The sequence below is a fragment of the Callorhinus ursinus genome, unplaced genomic scaffold (genome assembly GCF_003265705.2).
Source record: "Callorhinus ursinus isolate GAN/ISIS: 27379988/994484 unplaced genomic scaffold, GSC_fseal_2.0 scaffold9, whole genome shotgun sequence".
NCBI classification, from domain to species: domain Eukaryota; kingdom Metazoa; phylum Chordata; class Mammalia; order Carnivora; family Otariidae; genus Callorhinus; species Callorhinus ursinus.
Window position 1 is genome coordinate 11,200,038 of NW_027397071.1, and position 25,492 is coordinate 11,225,529.

At 39.2% G+C, this 25,492-nt stretch overlaps 1 protein-coding gene across 3 annotated transcripts in view; it reads left to right on the forward strand.

Annotated features, from left to right (window-relative positions):
• The window catches only part of VAV3 (vav guanine nucleotide exchange factor 3), a 364,407-nt gene that overhangs the window by 183,574 nt on the left and 155,341 nt on the right, over positions 1-25,492 (forward strand). For all 3 annotated transcript variants that reach the window (XM_073896219.1, XM_073896217.1, XM_073896218.1), the window contains exons 10-15: positions 4,344-4,439; positions 7,508-7,576; positions 10,239-10,325; positions 15,463-15,548; positions 17,234-17,366; positions 17,743-17,852. In XM_073896219.1, coding sequence (XP_073752320.1) covers positions 4,344-4,439; positions 7,508-7,576; positions 10,239-10,325; positions 15,463-15,548; positions 17,234-17,366; positions 17,743-17,852 — 581 coding nt within the window. The remainder of the gene's footprint in view (positions 1-4,343; positions 4,440-7,507; positions 7,577-10,238; positions 10,326-15,462; positions 15,549-17,233; positions 17,367-17,742; positions 17,853-25,492) is intronic.

A 25,492-nucleotide genomic window follows, 5' to 3' on the forward strand; every position in this document is an offset into this window, starting at 1 on the left:
AAAAAAAAAAAGAAAAAAAAAGGTAAAAACAAAAACAGAACAATACAAAAAAAGCAGAATGTGATCAAATATGATCAGGCTAGTGCATAGATCAGTGCCACACACTAGATTTTGGGCGTATTTTGGTCTGTTAGAAAAAAGTGCCTCCTAAAATTTTAAAGGAAGAAAGACATATATGTACAAAATAAGGGTTGATACAATGAAGGGATAGAAGATGACTGTAAAGATGAAAATTATAAAAGATTTTATAAAAGGACTTGATAAGATAAGAAGTTGTTTGAAAAAAGAAAGAAGATTTAAAAAAAAAAAGAAAAAAGGGAGAGAATGTGATCAGGCAGGAGACTAGAACAGAACCATACACTAGTGATTTAGGGTATATTTTTATGTGTTAGAAGAAACTGTATCTCGAAATTTTAAAGAGAGAACAACTTATATATATATGCCAAAAATAAGGGTAACTACTATGAAGGGATAAAATATGACTCTAAAAATGTAAAATAAAAAATGTTTTTTTTTTTTTATAAAGAGTTTGATAAGATGTTGGTCGAAAAAGGGAAAAAGAAAAAGAAAAAAAAAACAGTTAACAAAAATTAACTTTGATGAACTAATGAATCATAGTAAAAAAAAGCCATGAATTCTATGTGCAGTATTCCCCTAGCGCTGGAGTTCTCCTGTTCTCCTTGATTGGTAAACTTGGTTTTGGCTTGCTGGCTGTTCGTGCTGATCTTCTGGGGGAGGGACCTGTTGCTGTGGTTTCCAAATGTCTTTGCCGGAGGCGGAATTGCCCCGCCCTTGTCGGTCCGGGCTAAGCAAGCTGCTCGGGTTTGATCTCAGGAGCTTTTGTTCCCTGCAAGCTCTCCATACAGCCTTGGAGGACCAGGGCAAAAATGGTGGCCTCCCAATCTCCACCCGGAGGAGCTGAGAACTCGGGGCTCCGCTCCTCAGTGCGCCCCCAGAGAAAAGCAGTCACTCCCTTGTCCCTGGTCTCCGGCCGCACTCCGTGCTCACCCGGCCTGTGACCGAGCGTTTGTATTTCTGGCACCCGACCCTGTGTGGAGTCTCCAAACCCAGCAGATCCCTGCGGTGCGCTCCCGCGCCGCTCCTCCTGGGGGAGGAATGGCAGTCCCCCGGCTCTGCCGCTTGTTGGGTCCCTGCTGCAGGAGCAGTGGCCCGACTGGGCTGCGGATCACAGTTTATGGCAACCCCAAGCTGAGAGCCCGCGCCTCAGCTCCGTCTCTGCAGCCGGCTTCCTGGCTCCGATCCCTGGGAGCTCTGGTGCACTCAGGCTCCCCCAGTCTTTCTGTGACCCCAAGGGTCCTGAGACCCCACTGTCCCGCGAGGGTTCCACCCCCGCTTAGCCACTGGAGCGACGTCCCTCAGCGGAGCTGACTTCTAAAAGGTCCGATTTTGTGCTCCGCGGCTCTATCACTTGCCAGAAGCGGCCGGCGGAGGCCCCTCTCCTGCCGTCTGTCCTCCCGAATATCGCCTCGGATTCACTTCTCCGCACGTCCTACCTTCCAGTAAGTGGTCGCTTCTCTGTTCAGAGAGTTGTTGCTACTCTCCTCTTCGATCTCCTGTTGAGTTCGTAGGTGTTCAGAATGGTTTGATCCCTATTCAGCTGAATTCCTGAGACCAGATGAAATCTAGGTCTCCTACTCCTCCGCCATCTTGCTCCGCCCCCCTGTTTGTTTGTTTTTAACAAAGTTATAAAACTCTGGCTCAAGACAGGAGTCTGCAAGTTGTCAGTCAAACCTCCATTATACTCAGCATTGTTTAGATGTTCCTCTCCCTTCAGATCACAGTCAATGTCCTGCCTGTGACATACTCTGGGACTCTAGGAACACTGTTGTATGATCATTGTCAGAGGGAAAGAGAGAACCTCTGGCTGAGTTTGAAAGGCTCAGGGCGAGGGGCTGCTGGCTGTCCTTTTTTGCCTAAAAAGTCAACTGCTTCTGACCAGGGCCCTGATTTGCAGGTATTGAATCAGACACTTACTGTGACACCTCAATAGATACTCTTTGCTGGGACTGTCCTCTGCAACTCCTGTCATGATAAAGGGAAAGCTGCCCTATTCTCCGTGTGTCTCTGCCTCCTTCACATCTTCAGTATTTTTTTTTTTTTTTTTAAGAAAGTGTGCGTGGGGGTGCCTGGGTGGCTCAGTTGGTTAAGCGACTGCCTTCGGCTCAGGTCATGATCCTGGAGTCCCGGGATCGAGTCCCACATTGGGCTCCCTGCTCGGCGGGGAGTCTGCTTCTCCCTCTGACCCTCTTCCCTCTCGTGCTCTCTATCTCTCATTCTCTCTCTCTCAAATAAATAAATAAAATCTTTAAAAATAAAAAGTGTGTGGGGGGGAGGGGCAGAGGGAGTGGGAGAGAGAGAATCTTAAGCAGGCTCTAGCACCCTGAGATCATGACCTGAACCAAAATCAAAAGTCAGATGCTTAACCGACTGAGCCACCCAGGCACCCCATGTCTTCAGTTTTGTGGTTACTTTTGCTCTTGGTGATTTTATCTTTTTTCTTTTCTACTTTGGAACCAAGATAACATAGGGCAAAGTGTGTCTTGTCTTGTCCTGTAAGCTACCTCATCCCTATTCCTTTACTTTCTTCTCAGTTAGAATTGGAGTTCAGCTAAGCATGTGATTAGATGTTTTGGAAGACTCATTTCTACCCTTTATTTACTTATAATACTAATAAGCATTTCACAACCTCAGACTCAGACTCCTCCCCAGTTGTAGGAAATGCCAGCAATATTAGTTTTTTTACTTACTGAGCCTGTAACTTAGAACTTCAAGGAATTCTTTCCCCAACAGTTTTAAACTGACTTCTATAACATAACGAAGTGAATTTTAAATGTATAACATTTCTCTCCCTAACACTATGTTAAGACGGCATATATATATATATATATATATATATATATGTATATATATGAAGTGTAAGATACAACCTCAGTTCCAAGGAGCTTAAAATGCAGCTAGGGAGATGAGACTCATTCATTATAATAATCTTAACAGTTTAACCTCCTATTTGAGACCCATGATCCAGAACTCTCCATAATCTGTAGAAGCAGGAAATCAGTTGAAATAGTTATTCTTCCCAGTGAACAGCAATTGACAAGACATGAGCTAACTTGTCCAGGTGTGTCCCCAGTTCTTGCTTGAGACCTGTAGTCAAATACTCATTAAGTCACTACGGTCATTAGAGCTAATGGCGTTTACTTTTATAGCTCCTGATAATATATCCTTCTGTGTGCCGGAAAAACTAAGTGTGGGCAAAGGGGAAACAAACTCATGAACAAAGCAGTATTTTCTTGAATGCATCTTTTTCTAGGAACTGGAGAATTCCTTGGTCTGGGATATGCAATTGTCTGAGGATTTTGGACTTAGTTTCTCACTAATAATAATAATTTTATGGAACTTTGTTATTTTTTTAAAACTAGGTCACAAAAATATGTGAGAAACAGTAAAATCAGAAAAGCAACTTGTTCAAGGTTACACAGCCAAGCCTTGATTTGAATTCACGCTTTGATACTTCAGAGTACTTTCCTCAAAGTCATAGTTAATGGCAAAAGAATGGACACAAGTCAATACTATTTTTAGATAAACTTTTAAGAGAGTATGAGATTTAAAAAAATAGGCTTTTGAAACTTTGAATCCAATAATAGGTTTATACTTTAGCAAATTTTTGGAGTCAATCATTCCATTTCATTTAGTTTCACAAATACTTATTAAGCAAATACTAGATTCTTAAAGCTGTAAAAGATATGATATATTGGGGAAGATATTGTATACAACAACACTTAAAATGCCCACAAGGCACAGAGGGAGCACAATTTTGATTGGGATTATCACAAAAGGCCTAGATGTATAGTTCTTGAAGAGGATGATAAATTTTATTGGAAACTAGACCAAGCACATGGTGGTTGGGGAGAACAGAATGAGCAAAAGGCATGCCCATGAGGAAGGCACATGGCCAGTTTGCTGAGTAGGGACTTGTTCTTGATGCCAGGCCCACAGGCCGGCGGGGGGATGATTGGTAGAAGGGGGAGCTATAAGGGTAGAAGAAGACCCCAGAGGGTCATTAGAGAAAATAATTTTCATGCATGAAATAGTTCTGCTTAATGTATCATTTTGGAGTTGAAATGCTACAAGGTTTGTCTTTTTGGTTTTTAATTAGATACTTTCTATTTTTCAGGAAGGATTATTAAGAAAAATACCAAGATATTTATTATATAATAAGAGTTTTGTTTATGGCCTCTGCATCTTTTAATGCTTGCTTTATGACTTCCTTTGATAAAATTAACAAAGTTTTTAAAAATGTTTTTAAAAAAACATTTCATTAGGAATGTTCCAAAAGAGCAAATAATGGAAAATTCACTCTTCGAGATTTGCTTGTGGTTCCTATGCAACGTGTTTTAAAGTATCACCTTCTCCTCCAGGTATGTACCTTAAAACTGTCAGTTTATTTGTTCATGTATTCATTTAACAAAGTATTCATGAAACATCAATTATGCTCCATATACTCTATGTTTGGGACTGTGTCCCATTGTGATTTTTCAGTGATTAATATAGCTAAGTGGGAAATAACAGAATAGCTGGAAACTTTTTCTTTTAGCAAAGATGATTCTGTATCTTCCACAAAGTCACTTTTTATGTCCTTCAAACAGAACTGGCTCCAAAAAAAGAAAAAAAGAAAAACGAAAAGATCCCTTTAACCAAGTCTTCTTTGGTTAGCAGGAATCATTTATTAGAATCTCAGTGCTGCAATACCCCTGAATTTTGGCAGGTTAAGTGTTTTGGACTTTTTGCCTTATAACCATAAACTAAAAAGAATTCTGTCACATTCCATGTTGCTTTCTGCTATAGTGAATTATAATAAGACTACATTTATTTTGAAGTGACTCTTGTTATAACCACAAAGCTTATGGTTTCCACAGTTAGTCCTCTAATGAGGGTGGAGAGTCTTATAAATTTAATTTGATAGCTGTACCAGGAGGCTCATTAGTTCTGCTCCAAGGAAATGTCTTACAGCATTAGTCTGTCAACTCTGCTGATGCTTGTGAAATGTCATTTTAAAAAGATCTACTACCTGTATGTGAAATATAATTTTGAGTCTGCTGTGCTTTAACATCTCGTATATTAAATTCCTTGAACTGTAGTTGCAAAATTATTAGTCATTTCTATTTTTGTTCTACTGAGAAATCAGAAAAATTCAAACCCTGATTATTTCTTAAAAATGCATTAAAACATTTATGAGACCTAAACTCAAAACAACTTAATCAAATTGGATTTTATGAAAGAATAATGAGGACTTAAGCAATCAGTTTCTGAGACATCATGAAACTAAAAACATGTCCAAAATAAGATAATTTATTTTGTAACTTTGGTGTAGTCAAATATCAATTGAAGAATTTAAAAGGTGCAGTTTTCAAGAAACATCTATTTTGATCATTTATAAAGTTCTAAAGAGACTTATAAAAGTTTAAAATATGACTATACCTTTTTGAAATTCAGCAGACTTTTTTCTTAATCCCTCTTGGATTGTTTTATATTTTAAATTTCAAAAGATTATTTAGTTTTATGATTTTTTAAAATAGGGAACGTTTTATTTGGGGTAACACATAGAGATAAAAATTCTAGAAATGTTTTTCCATCTTGACAGTGTAGAGTAGAATTTGTCTAATGTTTAGACATTTGTTGAATTAATGTGGTATGAATTTGAACATTTTCTACTTACTGCTGTACTTTAGTGGGGAAATAATTTTTGAAATACTTTATGGTTTGAAATCACAGATTTATAAATTTAGAATATTTGAGAGTGGGGGATTTGGAACTTTGAGCATAATTTACTATCATTAATAAAGGAAAAGTAAATAAGAGTAAAAGAATATTACTTGGACAAATTTCTCATATTTAACAAATCTGATGGCTGTACGTCCTCTTTAAAAGTAGAAACGCTACTTGTACTACACTCAGCAAAGATTTTTGAGTGGCTCCCCTGTTCAACACACAGTGTTAGATATTCATGGTATAAAACAGCCCTCGTCTCCCCGCACTGATAAAGCTCACTGTTTAGATAGGGAGAATGAAACGTAGGCTTCCAGGTACCATACAGTGTGATAGGTAGACAGAAAGTATGGAGGTAATACAAATACAGGCCTAGTTCATTATGCCTGGGGAGGCTGGGCACTTAAGGAGGCCTCTGTCATAGAAAGCTTCACTGAGGAGTGATTCTTGAACTGGCCATGAAGGGAACAGTAAGAGTTCAATAAGTGTATCAGAGAGGAAGGGCTTTCTAAGGAGAGCAAACCGCATGTCTAATGGGATCAGACATTAGAATGTATTCTGAGAATTGCAGCTGATTTATTGTGAATAGAATATAGATTGTTTGGGTAGAGCGGAGAGAGAAGTTGGGAGAGGTTTGCAGAATTCAGACTGTGAAGGGTCTAAGAGGTATGGATGACAATCTGAAGCTTTTGTGGGCATCACAGAAATCTGAATAGGGTAGAGACAGGATCCAATTTATATATTAGAAACCTAGCTCAGATGTCAATAGAGTGAATAGATTGTAGTCCAGAGAGGCTACAAGTCAGAAGCCAATTTATAATAACCCATTGAAAAAGAGTAAGGACTTGAACCAAAGTAGTGGCAGTGAGGATGGTTTCCAGGGGAAGGATCAAAGTCAGTATCACCAGAACATAGTGTGGGAGAGGGGCACCTGGGACACTTTTTAGGTTTTGGCTTAGGCAATTCCATTGATGGAGGTGCCATCATTCAATAAAACATAAACAGGAACCGGAGCAGGGTTGTGGGTGAAGGTGCCTTAAGTTTGGAATTGTTGGGTTAGATGGGCTTGTGAGATACCCAGGTGGAACTGTTTAGTTGGACAGAAGAGTATGGGACTCAGGCGTGAGTTCTGGGTTTGAGCACATTCCTTTGAGAGTGATTGTCTTATAAGGTGAGTGTTGATGTTATGGAGATGATTGTGATAGGATTTGTAGAGTAGGTATAGTAAGAATAACAGAAGACTAAGGTGAAAATCTAGGGAATGGTGACTTTCGAAGGTACAGATAAAGGAGAAAGTATGAGAGACTGGTCAATTGGCAGAAAATTTAAGATGAACTAACCAACAATAATAATAGCAACAAACAAAAGACCCTAATGTCCCTGAAGCCAAGGGAGAGGAGTAGTCATCAGAATCAGTTGGCAATGTTGGGGTCTTTCACGACATTTGGGAAGGATGTCAGTATAATGGCAGGGGATAGAATTCAGGTTCATCTTTGAAAGGGAAGTGTTTCCAACCATTGTCTCCTGTTCTTTTGATGTCTAGTTGGTCTTCTTACAGTTTGAGATTTTTTTATGAAAATAGAACCTAGTTAAGTTGCATCAGATTTATTACATTATGGTGCAAATAGTGATAAAAATGGTTTATTTTTAAAAAATGTTTTCTTTCTTATATTTTGGTTTTAATTGATGAATGTAGTACTGAACTGTATCTTCCCAATAGGAATTGGTCAAACATACCACTGATCCTATGGAGAAGGCAAATCTGAAATTGGCTCTTGATGCAATGAAGGTAAGGCAAATGTATCATTAAGTTCTTTGTATTTTTTTTTATCCCTGCCTAAAAACAACAGACGACAGACTGCTAATACATACGTATGATATGCTGATATGTTATAAGTATTTGTATAGTGTTGTATTTGGTGGGGAGAGCTGGATATTTTTTTTTAAAGATTTATTTATTTATTTTAGAGGGAGAGAGTGTGTGCGATTCGGGGGAGGCGCAGAGGGAGAGAATCTTCAAGCAGAGTCCTGAGCTGAGCACAGAGCCTCCCCACACAGGGCTCGATCTCAAAACCCTGAGATCGTGACCTGAGCCAAAATCAAGAGTAGGACGCTTAACTGACGGAGCCACCCAGGCGCCCCCAGAGAACTGGATATATATATATATATATTTAAGATTTTATTTATTTGAGAGAAAGAGAGGGAGAGGAGAGAGCACAAGCAGGGGGAACAGCAGAGAGAGAGGGAGAAGCAGTCTCCTCGCTGAGCAGGGAGCCATTTGCAGGCCTTGATTCCAGGACCCTGGACTCATGACCTGAGCTGGAGCCGAAGGCAAGTGCTTAACTGACAGAGCCACCCAGGCGCCCCCAGAGAACTGGATATTCTTAAGTGAAATAGATATCCTTGCATGGATTTAATTGTTAGACAAAGATACATAAAACCAAGAGGTTTATTAAAATAACTTTTGTTATTTATGAAAGTATGACAACTTTTATAACCACCGGGAATGATTTAATACAATGGTTTTATTTCACATTCTTTTTGTGGTTACTAATAGAAAACTGTTGGCTTATTTACAACGACGTGGATGGAACTGGAGGGTGTTATGCTGAGCGAAATAAGTCAATCAGAGAAATACATGTATCATATGACCTTACTGATATGAGGAATTAATCTCAGGAAACAAACTGAGGGTTGCTGGAGTGGTGGGGGTGGGAGGGATGGGGTGGCTGGGTGATAGACATTGGGGAGGGTATGTGCTATGGTGAGCACTGTGAATTGTGCAAGACTGTTGAATCACAGACCTGTACCTCTGAAACAAATAATATATGTTTAAAAAAAAAAAGATAGCAGGAAGGGAAGAATGAAGGGGAAATCAGAGGGGGAGACGAACCATGAGAGACTATGGACTCTGAGAAACAAACTGAGGGTTCCAGAGGGGGGGGTGGGGAGATGGGTTAGGCTGGTGATGGGTATTAAAGGGGGCACGTACTGCATGGAGTACTGTGTGTTATATGCAAACAATGAATCATGGAACACTACATCAAAAACTAATGATGTACGGTGATTAACATAACATAATTAAAGAAAGAAAAAGAAAACTGTTGGCTTGTGTAGGTAGCAGATCAGCTGGTGATCTCAGAACACTGGTGTTAATTATTTTCAAGTGAGGCTATCTGCCAGGTTGGCCTTCGGTGGATGCTGTGCATCAGCACATGTGGATTTCAGTTCGGGTGAAAACTATTTCTATTTTTAGATAAATCTGAAAATCAAGAGCTCCAAGTAGATAAGGCAGGGTTTTAAACATATTGGGCAACCTGTAACACCCCAATTTCTACATTGTGCTGCATGTTGACTATGAAAGGAATATTTATTTGCCCCTAACTTAAAATATAAGCAAACATTTGTTCTCAAAACAAAACGCCAATGTGACTGTACTCAGAACAAGGTTAAAGGCTACTCTGCGTCCCTGTGCCAGGGTCAGTGCTGGCTCTGCTGTTTAGCTGATTTCAGTAGCCTGCCAAGAACCATCACACAATTATTTGTTACTCTTTTCCAAAGTCATACCAAGTTTCCAATTTAAAAAAAAAATCATTTATAGATACATCCGATGAAAAGTCAGACTTTCATTTAGAACAAAGTTAGGAACTGCTTTTTGTCCGAGTTCTGTTCCTGCTGTTGCAGATGAATTTAAGAGGGTGGAGAAAAAAAGAAAACCCAGAAAACAGGAAAATCTAGAGCACATATAATAAAAATAGCTACTTACAGTATGGAAAGATTAGCTAATGTTTCCTCAAATACGAGAAAAGACATTTTAAAGTAGGGGAAGAAGGCACATGGAGAAATGTGTCTAGCATTGTTTGTTCGCTTTTAATTCGTTTTAGTGCTCTGAGGTTTTTCTCCTCTCCTTTGCTTCTCCTTCATTAACTCTTTAAAATTGAACTGGCTGGCTTGACTGAAAGCTCTCAGGAACTAAGACACCAACTGGTTGCAGAAAACAGTCCTGCTGGACCCATTGTCTAACTTTTAGTTACCATTTTTCTCCCTGCTAATCCTTCATTCTTGCATTATTGACCTTATTCTAACCCGTGTAAGAATGTGATTCTCCCAAGGTCAGTTATTAACGTGTTTGGAATTTGCATTCTCCTGACCAAGTTTCCTCTTGTTCTGCAGGGTGGCAGATTTTTTTTGTTGTTGTTTTTTATCCTTGTTCTTCTCAGAGGTGTGGTAAATGACAACTCTTTAGTCTTCCCAGCTGTACTCCAGACATTTTAAAATTGCTTTTGAGTTGCAGCTTTGATTGATTGGATGTTCATCTTATTGTCATTGAAAAGTTATGGTGATTACTTTTACTGCTAATGAAATTAATGATGTGTTTTCTTTCAAACAGTTTTCATCTCTTCTCCAGTCTTATCATGACTTCTTTTTGTACCCTTCTCTTTATTCTTTAGGACTTGGCACAATATGTGAATGAAGTGAAAAGAGATAATGAGACCCTTCGTGAAATTAAACAGTTTCAGCTCTCTATAGAAAATCTGGTATGTAATTATCCTGCTATCCAACTTCCCTAACTCACAAATCAGAGGACATCCTACAAGTTGTTTTTGCAGAAAAGATAGTTTACCTTGAAGTTTCCATTGTCATAGGTTTTTTTTTCCTGATTCTTGTTTGGCAGCATCCACATGGATGTCTTGTGGCACCTGTGATATGTGTGTCATTGTCCAAGGACTTTCTGCCTTTACTTGTCCCTTTCTCTTTAATCACACTATGCCTCTTCCCCTGGCTGTACAGATTCTGAACATTGGAGTTCATTTTTTTCTTTTCTTTCCCTTACCCCACACATACTCATGGCTGATTCCTGTTAATGTATTCATTTTATATATATTTACGGGGTGACTACTGAGTGCCAGATGTTTTGCTTGGGGCCGGGGCTGTAACTATGAACAGCATGGCTTCATGGTTGAGGAGGCAATAACAAGAGAGTTTAAAAATGCTCTACTGAGGGGCACCTGGGTGGCTCAGTCGTTAAGCGTCTGCCTTCGGCTCAGGTCATGATTCCAGGGTCCCGGGATCGAGCCCCACGTCGGGCTCCCCACTAAGCAGGGAGTCTGCTTCTCTCTCTGCCCCTCCCCCTGCTCATGCTCACTTTCTCTCTCTCTCTCAAATAAATAAAATCTTAAAAAAAAAATAAAAATGCTCTACTGAGATTCATGCTGTGAACAGGGTGGGGCAGCAGAGGATACTAAGGAGAGTCCTCGTTTAGATGAGATGGTTAGAAAAAGTCCTTCTCAGTCCTTTTCCTCTTGAACCTGAAGCATAAGAAGGAGCCAGTGGTGTACGGATCTGGGGAAGAGGATTTCAGGCAGAAGCCACAGCAGGTGGAATGCCCAGAGATGGGCCAGAACCTGGGGGTGTTCAAGAGGTTGAAAGGCAAGCGTGGCTGGGTGAGCGAGGGGCTCTGAGGTGGGAGGGCTATGTCCCCCAGCCTTATAGGCCAAGGCATTGAGCTGGGGTTTTACTGGGATTACAATGGGAAGCTTGTAAAGGTTTCTCTAGGAGAGTTTCATTCTGATTTACATCTCAAGAAAACCCTTCTAGCAGGCAGGCCAGTCAGCAAGCTGTTGAGTGGTTTCAAGAAAGAGTTGGTGGAGGCCTGGATGGAGCTGTGGGTGGTGAAAATAGAGTTGCACGTATGAAGGAAAGACACTTTTCTTGGTCAAGCAGTTTTATTGCCGCTTTCTCTGAGACAACTTTTCACATGTACAGTCATGTCCCCCTTTCAGAACCTCATCTGCCACCTTTGTAGTCACCAAAGCCTCCATCCATTCCTTCACGTAGTTGCGTTTCCAGATGGCAGACTTCTCGATTCATTCTCTTTCCCAGCCTCGTCAGCATTTGCCGTTGCCTTTAGGATTCAGTCAACATTCCTTAGCATGATATTTAAAGCCCTCAGTGATTTGGGCTTAAACTACTTTCTGAACTCTTCCAGCTGGTACCTGCCCACATACTTCACTTTATGGCTCTCCTGCTGTGTTGAAAGGTCTCTAATTTGCTGTACATTTTTATCGTTCTGCCTTTGATGATGATAATATCAAAGCCTAGGATGTCTTCCCATTATTTCCTATTCCTTCAAGATCCAACTAAAGGGGCACCTGGGTGGCTCAGTCGTTAGGCGTCTGCCTTCGGCTCGGGTCATGATCCCAGGGTCCTGGGATCGAGCCCCGCGCAGGGAGCCCGCTTCTCCCTCTCCCACTCCCCCTGCTTGTGTTCCCTCTCTCACTGTCTCTCTCTCTCTCTCTCTGTCAAATAAATAAATAAATCTTTTTAAAAAATGCGTAAGATCCAACTAAAATAATTCTCTTACTGTGTCTCTCTCTCTGTCAAATAAATAAATTTTTAAAAAAATGCTTACCATCCAACTAAAATAATTCTTTCCCTAATCTCCCATTATTACTTTCTCTTTGTAATTCCATAGCATATTGCCTGGACAGCTGTTTAACATTGTGTGTGTGTGTGTGTGTGAAATATATATGACATTTACCATTTTTAAATGTACAATTTTGTGATGTTAAATACATTCATGTTGGGCAGCCATCACTTCTTTCCATCTCCAGAACTCTCTTCGTTTTGTGAAACTGAAGCCCTTATACCCATTAAACACTAACTTTCCATTCTTCCCTCCTCCCAGCCCCTGGCAACCACCATTTTACTTTCTGTCTTTGTGAATTTGACTACTCTAGGTATCTCATATAAGTGGAATCATGTAATATTTGTCCTTCTATAACTGGCATATTTTATTTAGCATAATGTCTTCAGTGTCCATCCTTGTAGCATGTATCAGAATTTGATTTTTTTTTTAAAGAATTTCCTTTTTAAGGCTTTAAAATATAACATTGTATATACCCCACATTTTGATTATTCATTCATCTATGGACACTTGCATTTCTTCCCCCTTTTGGCTATTGTGAATGATGCTGTTATGAACATGGGTATGCAAATATATGCTTGACTCCCTGCTTTCACTTCTTTTGGTTATTTACCCAGAAGTGGAATTGCTGGATTGTCTGGTAATTCTAGGTTTAATTTTTTGAGGACTAGCCATATTGTTTTCCACAGTGACCACCCCATTTTACATTCCCACCAGCAATGCACAGGAATTCCAGTATCTCCACATCCTTGCCAACACTTGTTCTTTTCTTTTCTTTCCTTCTTTTTAAATTTTTTTTTAATATCCATCCAAATGGGTACAAAGTAGTATCTTATTATGGTTTTTACTTTGTATTTCCCTAATGATTAGGGATATTGAGTATCTTTTCATATGCTTTTTGGCCATTTGTGTATCTTTCTGAAGAAATGTCTATTCAAGTCTTTTACCTATTTTTGAATCACGTTTGCTTGTTTTTTGTTGTTGAGTTATAAGAGTTCTTTATATATTCTGGATATCAATTCCTGTCACATTTTGTTTGCAAGTATTCTCTGCCATTCTGTAGGTTGCTTTTTCACTCTGTTGATAGTATCCTTTGCATAAAATTTTTAATTTGGATGAATTTCAACTTATTGGCCTTTTGTTGATAGTACTTTTGGTGGTATATCTAGGAAATCATTGCAAAATCCAATGTCATAAAACTTTGCTACTGTGTTTTCATCTAAGAGTTTTATATTTTTAGTTCTTTGATCAATGTGGTATACTGTATAAGGTAAGGGTCCAACTTCATTCTTTTGCCTATGCATATCCAGTTTCCCCAGAGTCTTTTGTTGAAAAGGCTATGCTATCCCCATTGAATGATCTTGGTACTGTTTTCAAAAATCCTTTGACCATATATACGAGGGCCTATTTCTTTTTTTCTTTTTTTTAATTATGTTACGTTAATCATATATTACATCATTAGTTTTTGACGTAGTGTTCCATGATTCATTGTTTACGTATAACACCCAGTGCTCCATGCAGTACATGCCCTCTTTAATACCCATCACCAGGCTAACCCATCCCTCCACCCCCTCCCCTCTAGAACCCTCAGTTTGTTTCTCAGAGTCCATAGTCTCTCCTGGTTCGTCTCCCCCTCCAATTTCCCCCCTTTCATTTTCCCCTTCCTGCTATCTTCTTCTTCTTTTTTTTTTAACATATAATGTATTATTTGTTTCAGAGGTATGGGTCTGTGATTCAGCAGTCTTACACAATTCATAGCGCTCACCATAGCACATGCCCTCCCCATTGTCTTTCACCCAGCCACCCCATCCCTCCCACCCCCCACCACTCGAGCAACCCTCAGTTTGTTTCCCGAGATTAAGAATTCCTCCTATCAGTGAGGTCATATGATATATATCTTTCTCTGATTGACTTATTTCGCTCAGCATAATACCCTCCAGTTCCATCCACATCGTTGCAAATGGCAAGATCTCATTCCTTTCGATGGCTGCATAATATTCCGTTGTACATATATACCACATCTTCTTTATCCATTCATCTGTCAGTAGACACCTTGGCTCTTTCCACAGTTTGGCTGTTGTGGACATTGCTGCTGTAAACATCGGGGTGCACGTACCCCTTTGGATCCCTACGTTTATATCTTTGGGGTAAATACCCAGTAGTGCAATTGCTGGGTCGTATGGTATCTGTATTTTAAACTTTTTGAGGAACCTCCATACTGTTTTCCAGAGTGGCTGCACCAGCTTGCATTCCCACCAACAGTGTAGGAGGGTTCCATGAGGACCTATTTCCAGGTGTTCTGTTCCATTGGTCTAGAAGTCTGTCTTTATGCAAGTGCCATACTGTTTTGATTACCATAGTTTTGTAATAAGGTTTGAAATTAGGAAGACTAAGACCCCAACTTTGTTCTTTTTTCAAGATTATTTTGCCTATTAAGGGTCCCTTGAAATTCCATATGAATTTTAGGATGAGTTTTCTATTTCTGCAAAATACATCATGGGGACTTTAATAGGGAATATCTGTTTTTATACTTTCTTGCAGCACAGTTAATTAATTACGTATCTGCTTCCTTTATTAGAATATAATCTCCTAGATGTTAGTGATAATTTTCAGTCAATTCTTTTTCCCCTTAACACCTTGTACAGTAGGTGTTCATAAATACTTAATATTTTTTAGTGTCTGCCTCTGGGAAAATGGTTCATTATGTTTAATCATTAAGTCATACTTTTCACTCTTGAGATCTTAGCTCAAGGAAGCTATGCTTGACTTCCTAGAACAAATTAAGCCCCTGGCAATGCATGTTTACTGTACTCTTTCTTCATGGAAATTTCACATTTATAGTTATATACTTCTGTAAATACCCCCCCCCCACTGGGTAGGGGGAAACTTTGCCCTATATTTACTACCATGTCTGGCACAGTTCGTGCTTAATAAGTATTAGTTGCTGTAACTTTGTTATCATTTGAATTCTTCCAGTTAATTCTTGCTTTTGGTAGCTAACTTCCCTATTAAGTTATAAGTAAAATTAATTAATGTCCTCAGTATACCTCCTAGGCTATCCAAGGACAGACTGTTTTTGAAAGTGAATCATATAGACCTGAGCTTTTTAGACTAAGTGTGCTAAAAATGTGAAATGATAAAACTTGTCATGTAATAAAGTAGTTGTCCCTAGCAAATATCCTCGCTAATATTTATTTCTGTTTTTACATGATTACGAAAAGCTGAGACATGTAAATTTTATATTTTAGAACCAACCAGTTTTGCTTTTTGGACGACCTCAGGGAGATGGTGAAATTCGAATAACTACCCTAGACAAGCATACGAAACAAGAAAGGTGAGAAAAGAAGAGCAATACTTATTTTCAGAATAAGTGGTTAGTATCAGAAGATTGAGAAAACAATTCTAGGACAAAGGAGGGAAGCAGAGGAAGAAAAACAAGGGGACAGACCAACCTATGGTTTTCTACAATTTTCTCATAGATATGTTAGGTCTTCTCCTCTATGTTTTGGTATCTGTTGATTTGTCTAAGTTCTTAAGAGGGATATGACAAATATAAAATGTCTGCTGAGGCTCAGAGGGACACATTGAAATGAGAGTAGAGATAAAGTAATAGACAACACAATTGTTTGATTGCTTTTTTTGGTATACATTTGAAAACAACTAAAAATACAAAATGCCCTAAGAATTAAGTCTGAGTGGGGATCATTTCGCGATATTTTCTTGAGGGAAGTTCAGGTTAGTGAGCTTGGCCTGGTATCCCGAATTATATACATAGGATTGCTAAACTGATTCATTTGGTTAAAATGGCCATTTGCTGGAAACTTTGAACCAGGAAAATTAGCCAGCAGGGGGCAGTGTCAGCTCTTCCAACATGATACCAGGCTCTACAGGTAGCTACCAGGAGAGACATACCCTTTTCAGCCTCTCCAGGAAAATAGTCTTTGAAAGTGATGCAAGTATTAGAGCTATGTGACTGTATCATTGTCATTATCATTATTTAAAAATGTATACATGTTAATTCCTGAGAATTTTCTAAAAGATAAAAATATTGGTATTGGATGATAGGATTACAAGTTTGTTTTTCTTCCCCCAGTTACATTGTTGTTAAAAATTAAGAGAAATATCAACACCTAAATATAACCATAATTTTTCTAATTTGCATTTTGCTCATATGCTGCTCAATTTGTGTTTCAGGTGGTCCATAAAATCACGAGGAGCGACATAGAGGGTAAAAGTGCAGGTTCCACAATTAGATCTGGGTGTGAATCCTGCTCTGCCCCTCATTAGCTATGTGACCTTGAGCAAATTATTTAACTTCTCTAATCCTCAGTTTCCTCCCCAATAAAATAAAGATGAAAATAATACTTTAGCAGATGGTCCTGGGGATTTAAATTAAGTGAGTCATCTTTGTGAAAGGGATGGACACTTCTCAACACATTTTGGCCGACTCCTCGAAACATCAGAAGTTCACTGCTATTGTTGTCATTAGTATTCTGTAAATGTCTAGGTTTTAAACTGAAAAAAAAAAATTGCTCCTGGGGGCGCCTGGGTGGCTCAGTCGGTTAAGCGGCTGCCTTCGGCTCGGGTCATGATCCCAGGGTCCTGGGATCGAGCCCCATGTCCGGCTCCCTGCTCAGCGGAGAGCCTGCTTCTCCCTCTCCCTCTGCCTGCCGCTCTGCCTACTTGTGCTATCTCTCTGTCAAATAAATAAATAAAATCTTTAAAAAAAAAAATTGCTCCTGGACACTTTGTGACTTAGTTGTTCCTTATAGCAACTCTGTAATGTGTATATTCTTATTATAATTTTGCATATTTTTAAAATGAAACTAAGGTAGAGTAAGGCCATTCATTCCGTAAAGGGTAGTGCCAGGTTATGTACAGTTCATTCTTTTCAGTATGGAATACTGCCTTTGTCTTTAACTCAAAGAAACAAGTTTGGTTGGTTTAATTAAATTTTACCAAGGAAAAGTTAACATACATGCTTCCAAACCATTTTAAATTTCTCTTTCTCTCTCTCAGGCATATCTTCTTATTTGATTTGGCAGTGATTGTATGTAAAAGGAAAGGCGATAACTATGAAATGAAGGAAATAATAGATCTTCAGCAATACAAAATAGCCAACAATCCTACAACTGATAAAGAAAATAAAAAGGTGAATTTTTGAAAGTTACCATAATTTGCTCATAACTTTGACCATTCAAGGAAAGGATGCTAATACATTAATGTGAGAGGGCTTATCAATGCAGGTGATTTTTCTTTCTAGAGATTGATTAGGAGCAAGCCTCTGTGAGAAATAATTGGACAGTGCCGCAAGTGATAATGATCGTCTCTAATGCCTTAATGGTCATCTATAATGCATTTGACGTAAGAACTGTTATAAAGTTGACTACAAAAATCTGTTCAGAGTTTGTGTGCTGTTAATGTTATGAGCGGTTTGTGGATGATTATGGTGGTGTTTTAGTGAATTTGGAAGCGTGATGTTATTACTGAGTGATACATATTAACCTGAGGAATATTAATTTCAACAGTGGTCTTATGGCTTCTACCTCATCCATACCCAAGGACAAAATGGGTTAGAATTTTATTGCAAAACAAAAGATTTAAAGAAAAAATGGCTGGAACAGTTTGAAATGGCTTTGTGAGTATTTCTACTTTTAAAAGTGCTTTTTCTACTACTTAAATCTCTTATGAATAATGAACTGTCAATAAATGTACTCCAATCCTTGTAGCATGTATACGGAGACTGTGGAAACACTTTGAGCATGAGTGTTCCTCAGCTGTCTGCTTGATAACTTTGGTCTCCTAGGAGAGGCTTTGGCGAATTTCTTCAAGAAAAAGAAAGAGGGAGCTCTAACCTTCCGTTTGACTTTCTTCTCATGGGCAAATTTTAATTCTTTAGCTTTCTGCAGCCCATGAAAATATTAACAGTTCTAATGATAAACCTTTGATATAATTACCATATTTGACATAGCTCTTTAGACTAGAAATAGCTTGGAAACACAAACATTCATACTTGCACATCTTATTTTTAATAGAAAGATTCATTTCTTCCCCTCATTTGTTTTTTTAACTCATTTATTGTTTGAGTCCTAGATAAATTGCTTGATGTTTTCAATGAATGTTTAGGGGCTTGATTTCTTTCCGTGTTCTTTCCTTTTATGAAAGTGGAAGCTCAAGAAAGAGGTGGGAAATAGACCTGTTTCAAAAGGAATGGCATAAAGAGATGTAATTATACAAGAACATGTTGTTATGGGGTTTCTTTTTAGTTTTGATGTTTTTGGATTAAAAGGTGCATAGTGACCCTTGTTATGAAAACATATAGGTCACCCTGAAATTGAAACTGTTAGCAAAAGGTGAAATTCAGAAAAAAAAAAAACTTTTTTGATTTGCTTCATTTGTATTTTAGCACCGTTTACCATTTGTGGACAAATTCTATCATGCTTTTGTTGGTTCTTTTGCTTTGTTTTAAGAAATGCTCATGTTAATATGGGGGTAAGATTAGAATGTTTTATTGTAGTTCTGAAGTGAGAAAAACAGATTTTCTTGAGATTATTTTATCTAACATTTTGAGTGAAATGATTGTGCTGCTAGAATATTTTTAAGCTCATAGAAAAATTCTGGATTCAGCAGTAACCACTGCCATGGGTTGGCTGCATAGTCTTAGCTAAATTCATTATCTCTCAGAGCCTTGGTTTCCTCCTCGGTAAAATAAGGATAATAATATTTTGAATTTCAGATAATATGTTTCAGTCAGAGTGCTAGCGAAATACCACACCAGCAGTTATATGGTATTGAACAGTAAGTGATATCTATTGTTAGCACTATTAATATTGTTTTATATTTAGGATCTTATTATACCCATGAGGACTTGTAAAACCAGAAGGCACCATCCCAGTATACCATTATGGTCCTAATAATGTATTGTTATTGATTACAGTGGTGAAGCAAAAGGGGGTTAGTAGTTGTGTGCAGGGATGCCATGCTATACTGTAGGTCCCCTTTGGGGCCTGAATGATGAAGTTGGTGGCCTCTGCCCAGTCTCTCATGGATAGTGGGCTCCATCGTAAACCCAGTGTGCTGTTTTAATTAGGTTTCAAGTGGTCGACTTGTCTACCTGGGTTTGGTGACAATGGGCAAAGGCAGAGCTGATCTCAAGCCTTTGCTCTTGTGGGAATGATTCTAGGCTAGTGTATTCTTATGGGTTCTCTTTGGATATATAATCTTTAGATGAAGTGAAAAAATTTCTGCAGAGGAGGGGAGTTTAATTTCTTGTCCAGACCAGGCAGGCTCCATGGACTGTGTGATAGGCATGCCAGTTAAAATTTTGTTCAGTTGCCATAAATCAAACAACTTAACACTGGATACAAGAGATTTGATAAGATGAATGCTGGGGTAGGTAGACGAGGGGGGTGGTTTGGTGGCTCACTGGGGTATCCTCAGGGACCTAAGCTCAGGTCTTCTCTCCATTATCAACATTTGGCTTCTGTACTCAGGGTTGGTCACTTTGTTGTCCAAGGTAGCTGCTGGAGCTCCGGTTATAAAATCTACATTCTAGGTAGCAGAAGGTGACTCCTTATTTTTAAGGATCCCTTGCAGATATGCCACAAACTTCTGTTACATAATACTGACCAGAACTTAGCCATGTGGCCACATCTGTCAAATATAATCTTTATTCCAGGCAGAATTGTGCCTACCTGAGAATTAAGGTTCTCTCATGGAAGAAGGGAGAAATTTGTGGTTGTAGAAAACTATAGTCACTGCTTGATAGCTATATACCTATAGGAAGGATGGATGGATTTGAATTGTCCCACCACAAGAAAGATGGCTGTACCATGCCCAGGGAAACTGGGATTCTTAATCTTTGAGCATTTTCCAGGCACCTCACCAATATAATTAAACCTCCAAGTGGCTGTTTGTATTTCAGAATTCCATTGACTGCCCATGCAGATGGTGAGAGGGTGGAAGTACCTTTTTTGAGAATTGCTCAAAGTCGAAGTCGAGGGCTTCTATAAGCAGGGATGATGCCAATTATGGCAAAGTAAAATTAGGATTTTACTCAAGCATCAGAATATTCCATTATTTTATTTCTTCCCCTCTTTTTTGAAGCTTGTTATGCAGGAAAGCCCTGCTTCCAACTCTGTAAGCAGCTCCTGTTTGTCTTGTGCCCAGGAAAATAGAATAATCTAGGTTAAGTCCTGAAGCTTAGGAGGACATTACCCATGGTTCAAATTTTGCTATTTTATCCATTTTCTAAAGTTTGAGTGCTCTTCTTCCCTAAGTCGTGGGGAATAAAAGAAAACTAAGAACCCCGGCCGCATTCATGACAGCCCATGAAAAACAATAAGCCTTGGGTACCTCCTCAAGCCAGCTTCTGCCAGTCTCTTTAGCATTAACATGGGATAATGAGGTCCTGGACTAGAGCATTCTGGAGTGTTGCTTTAAGGAACTCAGGGAAGGAAAGGGAGGCATTGGTGGGAGGGTGGTGGGAAATCAAGGGAGGTGATATTTTAAGACTGATGAAATACTTGCCAGTTCTATTTACAGAAGATGGCAGTTCTGCTGTTTATAGGATGATTGGATCATTTTTATTTAAAAAAAAATTGCAAATCACCTTTAAGATGTTTAAAATGCCACTTTTAATTTAGGACATTAAAAAAGACCATAGAAGAGCATGAACACCAATAAACAGTAAGTATCCAGTAAACGCAAATCATCTCCCCAGAGGTGGCCTAAATCTCAGCCTGTGTCTTTCCCAGACATATCCTATCCCTGCTGAATAGCCGTGTTCTCTGACCTTTGGCTGTAACCACTTCCAGCATTTAGACTATGCAGTGAACCACATCAGAACTTTGCAAACCTCTGTAAGAAAGGCTTTTCTCTTTGGAGAAAAGCAGCAGTGACCCACTTGGATAGGGCAGGGAGAAGAATGTTTTTTTCTTTTTGTCCTGTGAGAAGAAGGGGTAACAGGATGGATTGCTCTTGAGGTTGTTGGAACAGTAGTGGAACCAAAGAAGGTTGGGAGCCGTAGTTCTGGGGGACCCCACTCTGAAGAACGTATTTAAACCTTTAAGAGACTGATGTATATACATTGCTTATTCTTATTTATTTCCAAAAGGGCTTTTGTCACTGTCTCTCACAATTCCATTTAGTTTTCTGTGAAATAAGATGGCAAATATTTTTATTAGCTCAAGCTAGTTTTCATAATGATACAGGAGAATATGGATGTGAGTGCCTATAACAATGTTCAAAATATTGTCAGGAAGTTTCTGGGTATGTTTTCCCCCGATCCCTTGTATCCAGTGTGTTTTTATGAATTCTCCTGTTAGATTTAAATTGATAAACATTGTCATACTCATAGCTCAGGAAACTAGTGATCACAGCAGTGTTTCAGCAAACTTGTACAACTTCAATGCTATATCATTTACTATAGAGCTCAGGATCTCAGTTCACAGCAATTTCTTTACCCATGAAGATGCTAAAATAAGCAACTGGACTCAAATCCTGTTATCTACGAGTCAGGTTTCCTTTTTCTGCCCCTCCTCCCCCACCACTGCTGTAACTAGGACCTAGAGGATCAGGCAGTTTCTTTAAATGTTCCAGAAATAAGTCAAAGTTGGGTAAAATATGACATAAATAACTTGAATAATAGAATAAGTCTTTTTAAAGAAGGAGAGCAAGAAAGAAAAAGTAAAATTGGAGGTGGGGGAAGTATTGCAAATGGTAGGAAGTGGTAGATTCTGAACCAGCCTCCGTAGTGCTTACTGAAGGGAACTGAAAGGTTGCCTTGCCTGGAATTTATTCTGACTGACTTGACCCAATTCTTGAAATTCTAACAATTGATATTAATCCCTTGAATAAAGAAAGTTCCTTGAAAGATGCATTACCATTATTCCCACTATCTAAGATTCCTTCACTGTGTACCATATGCACAGTGCTACATGGTTTTCCTAAGAGGAAGAAGAACGTAGAGATATTAACGTGCGCTCAAAGATTAGCCCAGGATACTTAGGGCTAATTCCTAAATTAGCAGTTTGTTGCTAATTGTTAAATGCTAAGACTGTGGTTGTGGGGAGAAGAGTTGGAGAAGGGGATATGGAAATTATAGAGCCAGGGAGGGACTCTGGGGCCAGGCGGCATTGTCATGTTGGACATCTGGAAGGGCAGCCCCTGAGTTTTGTTTCCCAGGATGAACCCCTGAAAAGGAGTGCTCTCCAACTAGAGTGGGGCAGGGGGCAGGGGGCAGGAATCTAGCCATTAAACTCCACAAATCGCATTTGATCTGAGTCACAGTGTTTCTAATTTATTCCCCGTTTACTTCCAGAAGGAATTTGAGGTCACTCACCATAAAAAGCACACATGCCACAGAATTAAAAAAGAAAAAATTTAAATAATCAGAGGTCAAACAGAACAATGTTTCAAAGCCTTTTCCTCACACTCAGAATCTACTAGATAAGAATAGTTTCCTGAAATTCACCTTCTGTAGTCTGTATTATAAAAGCAATGAGTATGTTGTTCACATTTTAAATATGAAATTATATTTTATCAAACATAATTTAAAAAACATAAAATTTGTATTAATCTAAAGATATTGCTCAGATATTTTGGATACCAGAGAGATAATTACCAGAGGAAATTACATTCATTCTGCAAGTACTTACTGACACTTGCCTTCTTGCCAGATATTATTGGAAGCCCTGGGCGTATAACAATGAGGGAGGTATTGCAATTGAATTTAAATACTGTAATTTATAAATATAATTTTTAGTTAATATATAATGGATTGGATTTAAAGACTGAGCTCCTGGATATTTCTAGCCAAATCATATCTTCTCCCAGTCCCATTTGCTCAAGTGTAAATAGAAGGAAGCCCAAAAAGTGCCCTTCTCTCTCCCCCTGTGGTCAGTTTCTCCCCAATCTCTGCAGACTGAATCTGACCGCTTGCTTGTAATCTTTGTGCTCCGCTCCCTGGTTGAAGCATTTCACGTCTCTAATTAGCCTCTGTCCTCCTTGCCCTCTCCTTACCAGTCCACTCTTCCGGAAGCATCCAGGGTGACCCAGTTGTGGCCCACCCTACTTAAAACCCTTCGTTGGCTATTTATTGCCCTTGGTATAATCTCAACATTCTTGCCAGGACCTAAAGGCCCTCCCTGATTTTATCCTGCCTGTCTTTCCAGCCACATCTCCTATCAGTTTTACCTGTGCTCATTTTGCTGTGATTAGATGGAGTGGATTTCAGTTCTTGGAGAATTCACAGGCCTCAGGCAACCACCCTTGAGGCTTCCTACCCAGGATGGTCTTTCCTCCAGTTCTTTATCCTACAGATCTTGGCTTAAAATGTTGCTTTGTGAGAGAGATCTTTCCTGACCATTATGCTAAATTAGTAACCTTACCTCCCCAGTATTCTCTCACAATTGTAATTATATGGCCCGACAAAAATTACCCAAGGGTAGTATTTATAGCCTTCTTTCCACCCCTCTGCCCCTGCTTGTTAAAGAAAATCTGTTACGTGCCTGCCCAATTTCATCTATCTTTTCTCCTCCTAAAGAATAGGGATTCCTTCCTGCTTACTGAGAGAGAAGCTAAATTGAACTGCATGGCTAATGCTGGGAGAAAGGGAAAAAGAAAGCTTCATGGTTCTGGAAACAGAAAGAAAATTTGGGGTTTTGGTGTGAATGAGGCTCTGGAGTAGCTATGGGGTTTGAGGAATTTAGAAAGAGGAAAAGCACCTTTCAAAATACGTATCTGTGGATTCTGATTTATATTCCTTTTTATGTCTTTTGAAATGTTAAATAGAGAATGCAGTTGCTTTTTGGTTATTTTGGTTTCAGTATGTGTACTTTTAAGGGACCAAGGCCAAACTGCCTGGGCCCTTTGGTTGATGAGGTCACCATTGGGTCTAGCTGTCCATTTCATGGGTGTTTCTCCCCTGGACTAAAAACAGCAATGGCAGGCATCATTTTTCACATGCATGAGAAGTCCCTAGCACAGCTCCTGGCACATAGTGGAAAATCCTATTTTTATTGTAGATCTGAAATTTTACTCAAGTTTTCTGATAACAGGGCAATATAAAAAACAACAACAAAGACTTGATGGGTTAAGGATTCCTATTGTACAGAATATCATAACAGCCCTTGAGGGAAAGAAACTTTTCCTGGCACGATAGGGAGGCCTTATAATTTGGATTCTTAGGTAGGAAACCCTGAAAAACTTATATTCTCCACCAGCAGCATGAGATTTTTTGAAGTTCTAGAAGTTGATGTTACATATAATTATTTTTTTCCTTAAATTAGCCTTCAAAAATGAGATTGCAATTTCTTGAAGGCATTTTTGTAGCCACCCAACCTGATGCTTCTAGGTTGTTTCTTTTTGTCCTTCCATATCTGTTTCTTTTTGGCAGAATGACTTAATATTTGGATGGAACTTATAGAACCAACCAGGATACGGGTAATTCCCACATTACCTAGACTCTTTCACGTATGCTGATCTAATCTATAGTTTGGCTGAAAACTGCAGAACAATATGCAATTCACATGCTGTCTGGGCCTCCTTGTCTCTGGGAGATGTGGGCAGAACTTGGCCCAAAGTCCAGTTCCAGGGTCCGAGGTGCTCAAAGCCCACCTGTTTCCTCACATTTCTCTCTGTCCCAACTCCTGACCCAGAAGAAATGCAGTCATGGCCTAGATTTTGTGACACTGATGGGTGTCACAAGAGAGGCTCATTTCATGCACCTGTTCCCTCTGCCACTTCACCGGTCTCCTTGACATCCTCAGTATGACCCTCTTTACTATCGCTGCTCGCTGTAGTGGACCAGTTATGCCTGGACTCACTGCTTCTCCTATGGCGCCTGACTAGTCAGACCAGAGAGAGCACGCCTGCCCTAGCCATCCTGGGATTTAGAGGAATAAAGCTTGTTATGTCACATCAATTCAAGATTAAGAAATCTGCTGAGTGTCTCAAGTGGAGATGCTCTTTGCTGTTGGTTGGTGAGGGATCCACGTTTCTAATAGAATATTAAAGTTTTGACTGCAAATTTGACATTCTGTTGTACACATTGGAAAGACTGACTTTGCTTATACTTTTGCCTAGATGGGGATTCCTCCATCTATATGAAGCTAAGTCAGAATTCTGTAGCAAGTCCCAACTACTGCTACTACTATTAGTACTATTATTTCTCCTTCCTCTTTTTCTCTCTTCTTGTTCCTTTTCTTCGTTTTCTTCATTAGGAGGTCTGTTTGGATCTTCTCAAATAATACACACACATATATATATATATATATA